Source organism: Pongo pygmaeus, chromosome X (assembly GCF_028885625.2).
Source record: "Pongo pygmaeus isolate AG05252 chromosome X, NHGRI_mPonPyg2-v2.0_pri, whole genome shotgun sequence".
NCBI lineage: Eukaryota > Metazoa > Chordata > Mammalia > Primates > Hominidae > Pongo > Pongo pygmaeus.
This window is the reverse complement of record NC_072396.2, coordinates 42,167,183-42,181,496: the sequence shown is the minus strand read 5'-3', so window position 1 is coordinate 42,181,496 and position 14,314 is coordinate 42,167,183. Positions and strand designations below refer to the sequence as shown.

The window sequence follows — 14,314 nt, the reverse complement described above, 5'->3', positions numbered from 1 at the left end:
TTACAGTGACTTAAACATTAATATTCAATTTTAATTTCAAGAGATAGAATTTTTATGGGATTTTTATCTTGAAATATGGTATTAAAAATAATCAGATTTAGTGTTAAGATATGTATAAATTAGTACCTGATAGAATTCACCCATAATTTTGTCTTAAGACTGTATAATTGATGGAACATTGGATATGAATTACCTTATCTTAAAGCATTTAAAAAATAAAATAATTCATAAAATGCTGCCATATAATAAACCCTTGAATGCTAATCTATTTCCTAAGTAAACTCACATATCATAAAACTCAGAGCCTTGAACTATGCATGTCTTGAAGCTCTGTGCTGATTTCAAGTGTTACATTGGGGGAAGCTAGGGTTCAAATTCATTTTTATTCTCTCAGAAGAGTAAAATACAAACCTGAAACCTAAATTAGAAAAAAATAAAGCTTTTTTTTAACTTTTAAAAAATCGTTTGAGTTACACTTATCAACAGTGTGTAGACACACTGCCAGTTGTCATATAAGCATTCTACAGCAAGATACCAACCCAGAGTTCTTGCTAATTTTATATCGTGTGCTGCTTTAGGGTTAAAACCTATCCTGACTGCTAGTGTTTATGGCTTAAAGGCTGCCACACAGTCATGACAACGTATCCATAATGCCAGCATCACCAATGCAGGTTTAAAAAAGAGCGAGCATACTTTTCTATAATTAGAGGCCTATTCTGTTATAGTAAAAGCATAAATTAAGTCTTTATTTTTATTAAACAAGTATTTCAAGTGTTCCTTCCAAATAAAAACAGCAAAGTTTTGAAGCTATACACATCAAAGATTACTAGTACATTGTTTCTAGCAGTAGAAGTTTTTTGTGTCGTATTTCCATGCATCGTTTTTGCTTTCACCATCTGATGTCCTGTTTGTATTGTAAGTGTTGGTGTGTGGTTATGACATTAGAGCTAACTTCTCTTTCACATCACTATGGCATCCTTTCTTACAAACTCCTGTTTTATAGATCTATGTAAGAGCACAATTTGAATATGATCCAGCCAAGGATGACCTCATCCCCTGTAAAGAAGCTGGCATTCGATTCAGAGTTGGTGACATCATCCAGATTATTAGTAAGGATGATCATAATTGGTGGCAGGGTAAACTGGAAAACTCCAAAAATGGAACTGCAGGTCTCATTCCTTCTCCTGAACTTCAGGAATGGTATGTTTTTATGCATGTTTTGCTTTGCTTGGTTATAAAAACAAAGCCCTGACCATCCATTTTCCAATTTTATATTATTTTAGAGCGTAAAACCTGTTTGATATATTCCTTCCTTTACGAGCCAAACACAATTTAAATTAGTCATCCAAGAATTCTGTATCTTCAGTATCTAGTGAGATCCTAGTTGCAGAGTCAGGGCTTCATTTTACACACAAAGAAAGGAAGGTCTGGAAAGAGATTGGGTGAGCAGCCCTGAGCCAAGTCATGGTCTCACAGCAGAGCCCTCCACTCCTATATGCTGTTATAATTGTTTTAGAATGGCATTAAAAAAATGTACCTTCTCCTTGCCCTTCTACGTGCTTTCATGCCCATCCCATCCCACCACCAGCAAAAAATGTAGATGCAGTGCTTCAGTGTCACTCAGAGTATTTGAAGATAAAATGTATTTCACTGTTAGAAGAAGGTAGTCAGAAGCTTTGTTCTTTACCTTGCCAGACCTTTAAAAATACCTTTTCTGCTAGAAAGTTTAAGCCCTAAAAGCAGGCTAAAGTTAGGGGTTTTAGGCACTGTTTTTAACTGAGAGAAAAGGAGTCACAGATCACTGTATATTTTGATAAAATCTATTTCTGCTATTATTGTTACAGTTTCCTTAGTTGAACTGTCTTTTGGAAAATATTGATGGTTTTACCTTTGTTGGTACTTGGGCAATATACCAGATTATTTCTAGCACAAAAGAGAGAATGTCTGAGTTTTGTTTCATGTGGCAAAAAATAACAGCCATTAAGCATCCTGCCAGTTCCTCCTAAAATACTTGAACCCAGCTAAAAGAGACCGAAGACATTGAGTCCATAGAAATTTCTACCTGCTTTTATCTATTTTTCTCACTAGTTAAGAAATTTCTCAGTTAATCTCTTTTGCTTGATCGCCTCTTTCAGCTATCCCGTTTCCCCAAAAAATAGTATTAAATTTAGAATGTTGGAGCTGATGAGGACTTCAGATGCCATCATTTTATACATAAGGAAACGTGGGCCCAAATGGAGAAGCAGCAGCCTTCCATCTGGCATTGTCTTTCAGTCTGATCTTCGAGAAACAGTTCAAGCATAAGCAGGAGGAAAGCAATCTCTAAGTCGTTGTCATGATGATGCCATTATATTCTTACTGATATTTACATTTTACAGAATGTCTTCTTTAATGTTACCATATATTATGGGCATTTATTGAAAATAATTGTGTAGATTCCAGACCTCTTCTGCCTAGTCAGATCATCTATATAAATGTTTCACCAGTCTCTATAACTCCGAGTCCTCTGGAGGAATCCTGAGTGATGGCAGTGCAAAAGCAGATTTGCTTCCTATTTCCTGTAATGGTGGATGAGATTATTTGGATAAATCCTCCTGATGAAAAAAAATGAAAAGTGCCCCAGAAAATATGTTTTTAAAATGACCTTGAAAGCACTGAATAGCTGAAAAGATATCAGGGGCCAGGCACGGTGGCTCACACCTGTAATCCTAGCACTCTGGGATGCCGAGGCGGGCAGATCACTTGAGGTCAGCAGTTCGAAGCTAGCCTGACCAACATGGTAAAACGCTGTCTCTACTTGAAATACAAAAAAAAAAAAAAAAAAAAAATTAGCCAGGTGTGATGGCAGGCACCTGTAATCCCAGCTACTTGGGAGGCTGAGGCAGGAGAATTGCTTGAGTCCGAGAAGTGGAAGTTGCAGTGAGCCGTGATCGCGCCACTGCACTCTAGCCTGGGCAACGGAGCGAGACTCCATCTCCGGGAAATTAAAAAAGGTATCGGGGAGCTCAGTGACCAATTTTTTTTTTTTTTTTTTTTTTTGAAACGGAGTCTCGCCCTGTCGCCCAGGCTGCAGTGCAATGGCGCGATCTCAGGTCACTGCAACCTCTACCTCCTGGGTTCAAACAATTCTCCTGCCTCAGCCTCCTGAGTAGCTGGGATTACAGGCACCCGCCACCACGTATTTTTAGTAGAGACAGGGTTTCACCATGTTGGCCAGGCTGGTCTTGAACTCCTGACCTCGTGATCCACCCGCTTTGGCCTCCCAAAGTGCTGGGATTACAGGTGTGAGCCACCGCACCAGGCCTCAGTGACCAATTTTTATGTGAAAGCCTTTAATAAGAATGATAAGTGGAATATCAGAGTTACCAAATGGCCCATTTTGCAAAGAGGGCATTTGTCATTACTGAACACTTCTGTGCCAGAGAACCAAGGTTAAGATCTAAGGCCGGTACAAGCTGGGGAATCTGTTAGAAGACCCTCCTCATTGTTAGGAGTGCAAGAGGCAGTCCCCCCAGGCTAAAAGGAAACAGATAAGCATACCCTTATTTCCCTTCAACACCCGAGGACTATAGAGAAAGCTGCCTTGTCACTGAGCGAAGCAAAAGATGAGGAAGTTGGGAACAAACTTCCAAATTGCAGCCACCAGTCCACCTTGAATGGATTTGCACTCAGGTACACATAGCCTGGGGCAGCCAGGGGAGCTGAAGCCATGTACTTGATTTGAAGTTTCCCCTTTCTTTACTAATAGTTTCAGATGTATGGTATAAACAAAAAGAAAGTCTCTGAAGGCAAACACTTTTATCCTAACCCCCACTAACTTCATCCTATCCGCCTGACATAAACTTTTTCCAGGGCAGTAGCCAGCAAGTCAAAATTATCAGGCACACAAGGAAACAAGTAAGACCCAACAGAAATGACAGATAGTAGAAACAAACCCAAACCTACTGCATATATTGGAATTAAGAGACAAAGATTTTAAAAATAAGCTTACCAGGTTGGTTCGTTGGTTTTTGAGACAAGGTATTGTGCTGTCGCCCAGGCTGGAGTGCAATGGCATGATCACAGCTCACTGCAGCCTTGACCTCCTGGACCCAAGCAATCCACTCACCTCAGCCTTCCCAGTAGCTGGGACAACAGGCGTGCATCACCACACCCAGCTAATTTTTTTCTTTTTCTTTTCCTTTTTTTTTTTTTTTTTTTTTTTGTAGAGATGAGGTCTCACTATGTTGCCCAGGCTGATCTCCAACTCCTAGGCTCAAGTGATCCTTCCACCTTAGCCTCCCAAAGTGCTGGGATTACAAGTGTGAGCTACCGCGCCTAGCCCAGGTTTTTAAAAATCAATAATAAGCTTGTAAAATATCTTCAGAGAGCAGGAAAAAAATGTTAATGACATAGCAGATTTTAAAAAGAACCAGAGGAACATCCAGGGGGAAACATGCAGTAACAAAATTAGAATCTCAGTGGTCACACCTATTAGAATGGCTAAAATTTTTTTGAATTTTCATCAGTGGGTAAATAGATCAATAAATTGTGATATATCCATACAATGGAATGCCACTCAGCAATAAAAAGGATCAAACTATTGATATATGCAGCAATATGGATGAAACACAAGATCATTATGCTGAGTGAAAGAAGCCAGGCAAAAAAGAGAACACGCTATGTGATTCCATTTACATAAACTTCTGGAAAATGCAAACTTATCTATAATGACAGTTGCCTAGGGATGGAGGTGGAGGGAGGGAGGAATTACAGAGGGGCATGAGGAAATTCTGGAGGTAATGAATATGTTTTTCTTTTTTTGGAGATGGAGTCTCGTCCTGTCACCCAGGCTGGAGTGCAGTGGCACAATCTCAGCTCATTGCAACCTCTGCCTCCCCAGTTCAAGTGATCCTCCTGCCTCAGCCTCCCAAGTAGCTGGGATTACAGGCGCCTGCCACCACGCCTGACTAATTTTTTGTGTTTTTAGTAGAGACAGGGTTTCACCAGGTTGGCCAGGCTGGTCTCGAGCTCCTGACCTCAAGTAATCTGCCCACCTCGGCCTCCCAAAGTGCTAGGATTACAGGTGTGAGCCACCATACCCAGCCATTTTTATTTTTTATTTTTTTTTTATTCTTCTAAAGTCAAGGTCTCTCTCTGTCTCCCAGGCTGGAGTGCCGTGGTGCAATCTTGGCTCCTTGCAGCCTGGAACTCCTGGATTCAAGCAATCCTCCTATCTCAGCCTCCCAAATAGCTGGGATTACAGGCGCCTGCCACCACGCCCAGCTAATTTTTAAATTTTCGATAGAGATGAGATCTCGCTATGTTGGCCAGGCTGGTCTCGAACTCCTGACCTCAGGTGATCCGCCCGCCTCAACCTCCTAAAGTGTTGGGATTACCGGTGTGAGCCACCACACCTGGCTATGAATATGTTTTTCTTGATTGTAGTGATAGTTTCATGGGATATTTACAGATATCAAAACTGATAAATTTGTGTACTTTAAATATGTTCAATATATTGCCAAAAAACTGAACTGTTAAAGTTGCAAAATATATAGAGGGAGAAAAGGATTCTAACTGGGATGATAAGAAAGAGGCCCACTGGGCAGTGTGTACCCCAAGACCTGAATAGGACTTTGGGGGTATAGGAAGCTATTCCTGGCAGAAGAGAAAGATCAGTTTTCCTTTGCTTGGAAACTGAATTGGCCTCTGGGATGTCAGTGGGCATCCAATACTAACAAGAAAGATTTGAAACAATTGTATCAGCCAGACCCCCAAAAATTTGATCAAATGTATTGCTACCAAGTCACATTCTTCACATTTTCTAGATGAGAAATCAGTTTTTTTGGACCCAAATGCCTTACTCTAGGCACATCAATTTAGTCCTTCAATATATTTTAGCTCCCAGACTCTGTCATCCCTCCCCTTGTCTTGCCTACAAGATCCTGATCTAAGCCATCAATAAATTGTTAAGCATGTGTTTGAAATTTCCTTCCAGGTTGACCTTAACCCTAACACGGTTTCTGTGCACTTACTGAGCTAAAAGAGCTAATGTTTATTTCTGGAGTGTCTGGTAAAAATCAGTTTCATTCCTCTGTCATCACACCACATGAGACTATGCTACAATTTTTTCCTGGGAACGTGTATTTTTGTTTTAAGCTTAAGAACATTTATTGTAAGATACTCTCTACATTGTAACATAAGCTTCACAAGGTCACATGATTTTGTCTCTTAACCTGTCAAAAAATTCCTCAATTCTGTTTGTTTCCAAAGATTCTATGCCTTTTAGTTCTGACTAATAGCACATATTGACTTGCACCAAAAGAATCCCCAAAGCAAGCCTTTATCAGCCTCCTCTGTATGGCACGTAGGTAATATATGGAGATGGACTTTGATACTATTACTGAGAGTTCACAGTATTTTCCAATAAATGTCTTTCCCCCAACCAAAAATAAATACATAAAAACTTCAGTGGACAACAGTGAGTAAGAGATATGGAAGACAGCCTCTTTAAGAAAATAGAAAATAATACTTCCCAAATCATTTTATGATGTCAACGTTACCCTGATACCAAAATTCAGTAAAGGCAGTTCAAGAAAAGAAAACTACATACCAGTATCTGTCATTAACACAGAAGTAAAAATCCTCAGCAAAATATTAGCAAATTGAATCCAGTAACATATTAAAAAGATAACATATTATGAGCCAGTGGAGTTTGTACTGGGAATGCATAGCTGGTTCAGCATTTGAAAACCAATCAGCCGATCCACTAGATTAACAGACTAAAGAAGAAAATCCACACAGTCATATCAATAGATGCAGAAAAAGCATTTGGTAAAATTCAAAACCCAATCAGATTAAAAGTCTCGTAAACTATGAATTGAGGGGAACTTAACCTGATGAAGGACACGTATAGTAAACCTACAACTAACATTACTAGAAAGGGAAAAAATTTGCAAATGATATGATTCTGTGTGTAGAATTCAAAGGAATCTGTAGACAATTAGAATTAGTAGCAAGGTTTAGAAAGGTTGCTGATATAAAATCAATATACGAGGGGCCAGGCGTGGTGGCTCACGCCTGTAATCCCAGCACTTTGGGAGGCCGAGGCAGGCAGATCATGAGGTCAGCAGATCAAGACCATCCTGACTAACATGGTGAAACCCCGTCTCTACTAAAAATACAAAAAATTAGCCGGGCGTGGTGGCGGGTGCCTGTAGTCCCAGCTACTTGGGAGGCTGAGGCAGGAGAATGGCATGGACCCGAGAGGTGGAGCTTGCAGTGAGCCGAGATCGCACCACTGCCCTCCAGCCTGGGCGACAGAGCAAGACTCCATCTCAAAAAAAAAAAATCAATATACGAAAATCAATTCTATTTACAAGCCACAAGCAGAAAATAAAACTTTTAAAGGGTACCATACATAACACCACTTGCAACACCATAATATTATAAAGTGTTCTTGCACACACACAAAACAAAACTGGATCTGATTAGGCCTCTAGGTTTTATTACCTATTTGCAGGAAATACAAAGGACAGAGAGACATACTAAAGATACCACAGGGACACAGTCAGAAAAATCCAGACTCTACAGAAACTAAAGGACAAAGTAGTTTCTACAACAAACAAATTATAAGAAAAGAAAGAGGAGGGAGAGGGAACCTATAGATTTTAAAGGGATTTCAGAAGAAAACTGTACTCTTGGATTTGTTCCAAAATAATCTATGATAAGGTGGTATAAATAAGACCAGGCGCGGTGGCTCACACTTGTAATCCCAGCACTTTGGGAGGACAAGACGGGCAGATCACCTGAGGTCAGGAGTTCGAGACCAGCCTGGCCAACGTGGCAAAACCCCGTCTCTACTAAAAATACAAAAAAAATTAGCTGGGCGTGGTGGCGGGTGCCTGTAATCACAGCTACTTGGAAGGCCAAGACAGGAGAATGGCGTGAACCCGGGAGGCGGAGGTTGCAGTGAGCCGAGATTGTGCCACTGCGCTCCAGCCTGGGCAACAGAGTGAGACTCTGTCTCAAAAATAAATACATAAATAATAAAAAAATAAAATAAGCTATGACTAATAATTGTCAAAGCTGGGTTGTAGATAGCTGGGTTTCATTACACTATATCCTTGTATGTGTTTGAAATTTTTAGTGTTACAAAGTGTTTCTTAAAATACCATTTACAAAGCCTTTAATTAAAAAATGGCCAGGCGTGGTGACTCATGCCTGTAATCCCTGCACTTTGGGAGGCCAAGGTGGGCGGATCACTTGAGGCCAGGAGTTCAAGACCAGCTTGGCCAACATGGCGAAACCCCGTCTCTACTAAAGGGAAAAAAAAAAATACAAAAATTAGCTGGGTGTAGTGGCGCACGCCTGTAGTCCCAGCTACTCAAGAGGCTGAGGCATGAGAATATGTCAATCCTGAAAGGTGGAGGTTGCAGTGAGCCAAGATTGCGCCACTGCACTACAGCCTGGGTGACAGAGAGAGACTGTCTTAAAAAATAAAATAAAATAAAATAACCTAGGAATAAATCTAATAAAGATGTCAAGACATTTATAGAATAAATTATAAAATGTATTGAGACCGGGCACGGTGGCTCATGCCTGTAATCCCAGCACTTTTGGAGGCCAAGGCAGGCAGATCACTTGAGCCCAGAAGTTTGAGACTGTCCTGGGTTACATAGCACGGTCCAGTCTCTACAAAAATACAAAAATTAGGCCAGGCTCGGTGGCTCACACCTGTAATCTCAGCACTTTGGGAGGCTGAGGCAGGCAGATCACCTGAGGTCAGGAGTTCGAGACCAGCCTGGCCAACATGGCAAATCCCCATCTCTACTAAAAATACAAAAATTAGCTGGGCGTGGTGGCAGGCACCTGTAATCCCAGCTACTTGGGAGGCTGAGGCAGGGAGAATCACTTGAACCTGGGAGGACGGAGGTTGCAGTGAGCTGAGATCGCACCATTACACTCCAGCCTGGGCAACAGAGCAACACTCTGTCTCAAGAAAAAAAAAAACTGGGTGGCATGCACCTGTAGTCCGCTACTTAGGAAGCTGAGGTGGAAGGATCACTTGCACCCAGGAGGTCAAGGTGTCAAGGTGACAGTGAGCCAAGATTGCACCACCACATTCCAGCCTGGGTGACAGCAAGACTTCGTCTTGGGCGGTGGGGGGGTGGGAATTGTATCTCGAGACATTTAAAAAGATATAAGTAAATGGAGAGACATACTGTGTTTAAGGACTGGAAGACTCAATATTGCAGGGATGTCTATTCTTCCTAGATAGATTTCATAGATAAGATGCAATCCCAACAGTTTTGAAATTGACAAGCTAAGTTTAAAGTCTACATGGAAATGCACAAGGTCGGGAATAGCCAAAATCCTCTTGAAGAACAAGGAAGGAGGTCTTGTTCTACCAGATACCAAGACTTATTATAAAGCTATAGTAAACAAGATAATAAGATATGGGTTTAGAGATGCTCAAATAGACCAGAAAGGAATAGAGAACCTGAAAACACTCTCATACGTAAATGGACACTTGATGTGTGACAGAAATAGCACTGCACAGCAATGAGGAATGGACAGGCTTTTCAATAATGTAGGACAATTGGGTATCCATTAGGAAGAAAAAAGGAATTGGACCCCTCCTTTACACCATAAGCAAAAATCAGCTCTAGGCCGGGTGCAGTGGCTCACGCCTGTAATCCCAGCATTTTGGGAGACCAAGGCAGGTGGATCACATGAAGCAGGAGTTCAAGACCAGCCTGGCCGACATGGTGAAACCCCATCTGTACTGAAAAAATACAAAAATTAGCCAGGCGTGGTGGCACACTCCTGTAATCCCAGCTACTCAGGAGGCTGAGGCATGAGAATCGCTTGAACCTGGGAAGCAGAGGTTACAGTGAGCCGAGATTACACCACTGCACTCCAGCCTGGGCATCACAAGGAGAATCTGTCTCAAAAACAAACAAAAAAAACAGCAGTACTAGTACATTAATACCCAAAATGTAAAAGACAAAACTATAAACTTTGAGAAGGTAATATTGGAGAATATCTCCTGGGACAAGGAAGGATTTCTTTTTATTTTTATTTATTTTTTATTTTTCTGAAGTCAGGGTCTCTGTCTCCCAGGCTGGAGTGCAGTGGTGTAGTCTTGGCTCACTGCAGCCTGGAACTGCTGGAATCAAGTCATCCTCCTGCTTCAGCCTCCCTAGTAGCTGGGACTACAGGCACGTAACATCACACCCAGCTAATTTTTTTTTTTCTTTTTGTAGAGATAGGGTCTTGCTATGTTGCTCAGGCTGGTCTCAAACTCCTGGCCTCAAGTGAGCCTCCCTCCTTGGCCTCCCAAAGTGTTGGGAAATCCCCTGCTAAGGATTTCATTTTTGTTTTTTTTTTTTTTTTAGACAAGGTCTCACTCGGTTGCCCAGGCTAGAGTGCACTGGCATAATCTCAAATCACTGCAACCTCCACCTCTCAGGCTCAAGTAATTATCCTGTCTCAGCATCCGGAGTAGCTGGGACTACAGGCACAGGCCACCACACCCAGCTAATTTTTGTATTTTTAGTAGAGATAGGGTTTCGCCGTGTTGCCCAGGCTGGTGTGAACTCCTGAGCTCAGGTGATCCGCCCGCCTCGGCCTCCCAGAGTGCTGGGATTACAGGCGTGAGCCATCGTACCTGGCTGAGGATTTCTTAAGATATCAAAAATACTTCCCATTAAAGAAAAGACTGATAAATTTGACTAAATTAAAACTAATAAGTTATGTTCATCAAATGATACCATAAAGAGAGCAAAAAGGCAAACCACAGAGTAGAAGAAGATATCTGCAACACGTATATTAATAACTAACAAAAGCATAATATCGAGACTATATAAAGAATTTCTACAAATCTATGAGAAAAAGACAACTGAATAGAAAAACGGTCAAAAGACTTGAACAGACACTTAACGAAAGAGGAAATTCAGTAGCCATGAAACATATGAAAAAATGATCAGTCTTACTAATGAGTGAAACATAAACTAAAATGTAAATTAAAAACAGTGGTATTCCATTATTCAATCCACCATGATGGCTAAAGTTAAAGATGGATAATACCAAGTGTTGCCAAGGAAGTGGAACAATAGGAATGTTCATACACTGCTGGTAGGAGTGTAAATCAGTACAATGTCATTGTAAAGTAACTTGCCATTTACAATAGCACCATATGGCATTCCGATCATGATTTTGGACTCTTATATGTGACTCACTTGGGGACCCTTGGTTGGCCTCCATGAGCAAAATCATTAAGAGAGCAAAGTCTTCTGTGGCAGTATTCTGAAAGGCAAGTATTTGTTTAGACCGAACCTGAAGGAGCAACTTTTTAATATCATCTTTATGTTACCAATGCTGGATATTATAGATCAAAATTATAATTTCCTGATTGTGGTTATAACTGTGAATTTAATCAGAGCACACTTTTTATATCTTATATTAGAATCTCCATGTAGCAGTAGTGCCATTTATTAAGCATATACTGTGTGCCTGGTACTGTACTAGGGACATTATTTACATTTTTGTTCTAAACGTTTACAATAGCCATCCAAAAGGCTCCAAGAGTTTAAAGACACTGCGGATAGAATATTCTGGCTAAGGTCATAAGCTCTGGTGCCAGACCTTCCCCACTCTTTCACTTATTAGCTGTGTGATTTGGGGCAAATTGCTTAACCTTTCATTCTTTCAATCCCCTCATCTGTAAAATGCTGATGCAATTCCCTGTGTTGTTAGAAAGATTAAAGGAGTTAATACATGTAAAGTTCCTAGAAAAGTGTCTAACATTAAGTGCTCAGTACCAGCTAACAAGTGACAAAGCCAGAATTCAAACCAGGCCTGTGTTGAAACATTCTACTCTATCTCATGGCCACATGTTTAGGCATCTAATCTGTGTTGTCAGTATATGTTCAAGGAATACCATGCCATTTTAATATAAGCCTATATTTTAAAAACATTTCTAGGAAATTGTCATGAAAACCAAGGAATAGCCTTTGTCCAAATTTTTTAAAAGATTAGGATGAGTATGGTTATGCTGTTTTATGTAAATTCTTCAAATGGATGACTCTTCTATTTTATCAACCAGAATTATAAATTCATTTTATTTTATTTTTATTTTTGTGTGTGCTAGGCGAGTAGCTTGCATTGCCATGGAGAAGACCAAACAGGAGCAGCAGGCCAGCTGTACTTGGTTTGGCAAGAAAAAGAAGCAGTACAAAGATAAATATTTGGCAAAACACAATGCAGGTAGGGAAAAGCACAACTGTTACTGAGGCTGGGTTAAGCATCTCCAAGACCTAAAAAGATGTAATATTTTAATTCAGTCTTCAGTGTTCTCTATCCAAAAAATTCTACCATATGAGATCTTCATCAACTTTCAAAATCTTTAAGAAACCCCTACCTCCAATTAATATGTTGGTTATTTGCTAGATATTTTACAGAGCTATACTTTATAGGACAAAAATGTTATTTTGAAATAGTATCCTCTGGAATGAAAAGAATCCAACACGTTAAGTCCTCCCCTGAGAAATGAAAGCTTGAGAGTTTGCTGAGTAGCCAGGATTCCTATCTCCTTGGCTGGGATTGGTCTTGAACAGATCTCCTCCCACCTGGCTCCTGCCTGGCCCTTGGGCGTGGCCCTGAGATAAACATCTAAGGGTAGAGGTGTGCTCTTATCAGAGAACTGTGCCACAAATGGTTCTGTGGTTGGTTTGAAAGAGTACAAATGACATGGACACTAACTTGATTTTGTCCATTTCTGTGAGTAGTCTTCTTCCCTCATGGTATTTCCAAGCTACCACAAGAGCAAGAATCTCATCTTGGTCTTCCCTTTATAGTATGTATGTTTGCCCATATGGAAGTTTGTATTCAACTTAAGTCAAAATGTTCACTTGTCTTGTTGAAAACTGGAATTAATACCAAAAAGGCATGATCTGTTGTTGCAATAGAATCCCCAGAAGATTCACAGGGTGCAACTTAAGCTAAAGAAAATGCATGGTGATATACAGGAGTGCTAATATAAGAAGTTATTTTCAATAACTTCTTAACACGACTCCTTTTATAAGGAACTTTTTCTGAGGAATTGAAAGTCCTGACTGGCATTAGGTTAGTTCCCAAGGTTTCAGAAATAACTCCAAAAATTAGAAATGTGGCCAAAAAAATCAAGTAAATCCAGTCATGCTTACCCAGATTGATGGCATAATGTTTCTGACAAGTATGAAATGCATTTTTCTCTGTAAATGTTATAACGTACTCTGAATTGTTCATTTCTCAATCAGAGATTAAAAGTAAACATTTCAAACTGCTGTATAATGTGGAATGAATGTGAGTGGCCACATGGGTTAAGTTTAAATGGCTCAGTTAAATAAGGAATCATTCCCTTCCCATTAGTTACATCGTACCACATTTTTATTTCCAAAAACAATATAATTTCTGATTATGTACTACTACAGAGCAGTAGTTTCATAATGGCTTTTTTGGTTTTATAAAGGGAAGAAATAGTTAAAGCAGACTAGTTACACAAAATGTAGCAACTATTAAGTAAATGCTCAAGTATACTATTTGAAGAAATGCACTACAGAGCCAGGCACGGTGGTGGTGCCTGTAATCCCAGCTACTTAGGAGGCTGAGGCAGGAAGATTGCTTGAGCCCAGGAGTTCGAGGCCAGCCTGGGCAACAGCAATACCCTGTCTATACAAAATAAAAATAAAATAAATAGAAATGCACAGCAGTATCAGCAGAATGTTGCTTCACACAAAACATCAGTGGTTATTACCAAGTCTCCTTAGTTGCCCTTACTTCTGTCAGCTTCTAACAGTCTAACACAATCTAATAGGCTCACAAGGAGAAGATGTGTTGACATATAAATTGAGAAATGTATGCATCTCATCTTGTAATTTGTACAGCAGTGTTAAATGATACATAGATATAGATGGCATTGAAATTAACTTACACCTAGAAAAGCAAAGAAATGGCTGGTTCAGGCTGTCAGTTCATCATTAGATTTATGCTGTACTAATAGAGGGCATGTAAACATGAGTATTCAGTTTGCCAATATTCTTTAATTCAGCTCTGAGGAAAGTAAGAAATTCATTGAAAAACTAGAATTCTCAAAATGCTGTCAAAGGGTCAATTTAATCATTAATTTAAGAAATTTGCCAGAGAATCAGCATCCGATCTGGCAGCCAGTGTTTTCACTTTTTCCACTCTTTCGCCACCAGGGTATCACTGATCTTCTTCCATTGCTCCCATTCTCTGATTCCCATTAGATGGTGCACAGTGGTCCTGCAAACACACCTGTAAGCTTAATAGG

General features: G+C 40.1%; 1 protein-coding gene across 8 annotated transcripts in view; it reads left to right on the top strand.

Moving 5' to 3' along the window:
- Window positions 1-14,314, top strand: part of CASK (calcium/calmodulin dependent serine protein kinase) — a 400,547-nt gene that overhangs the window by 360,592 nt on the left and 25,641 nt on the right. For all 8 annotated transcript variants that reach the window (XM_054470905.1, XM_054470901.1, XM_063660449.1 and 5 more), the window contains 2 exons: window positions 1,004-1,200; window positions 12,134-12,249. In XM_054470905.1, the coding sequence (XP_054326880.1) occupies window positions 1,004-1,200; window positions 12,134-12,249 (313 nt within the window). The remainder of the gene's footprint in view (window positions 1-1,003; window positions 1,201-12,133; window positions 12,250-14,314) is intronic.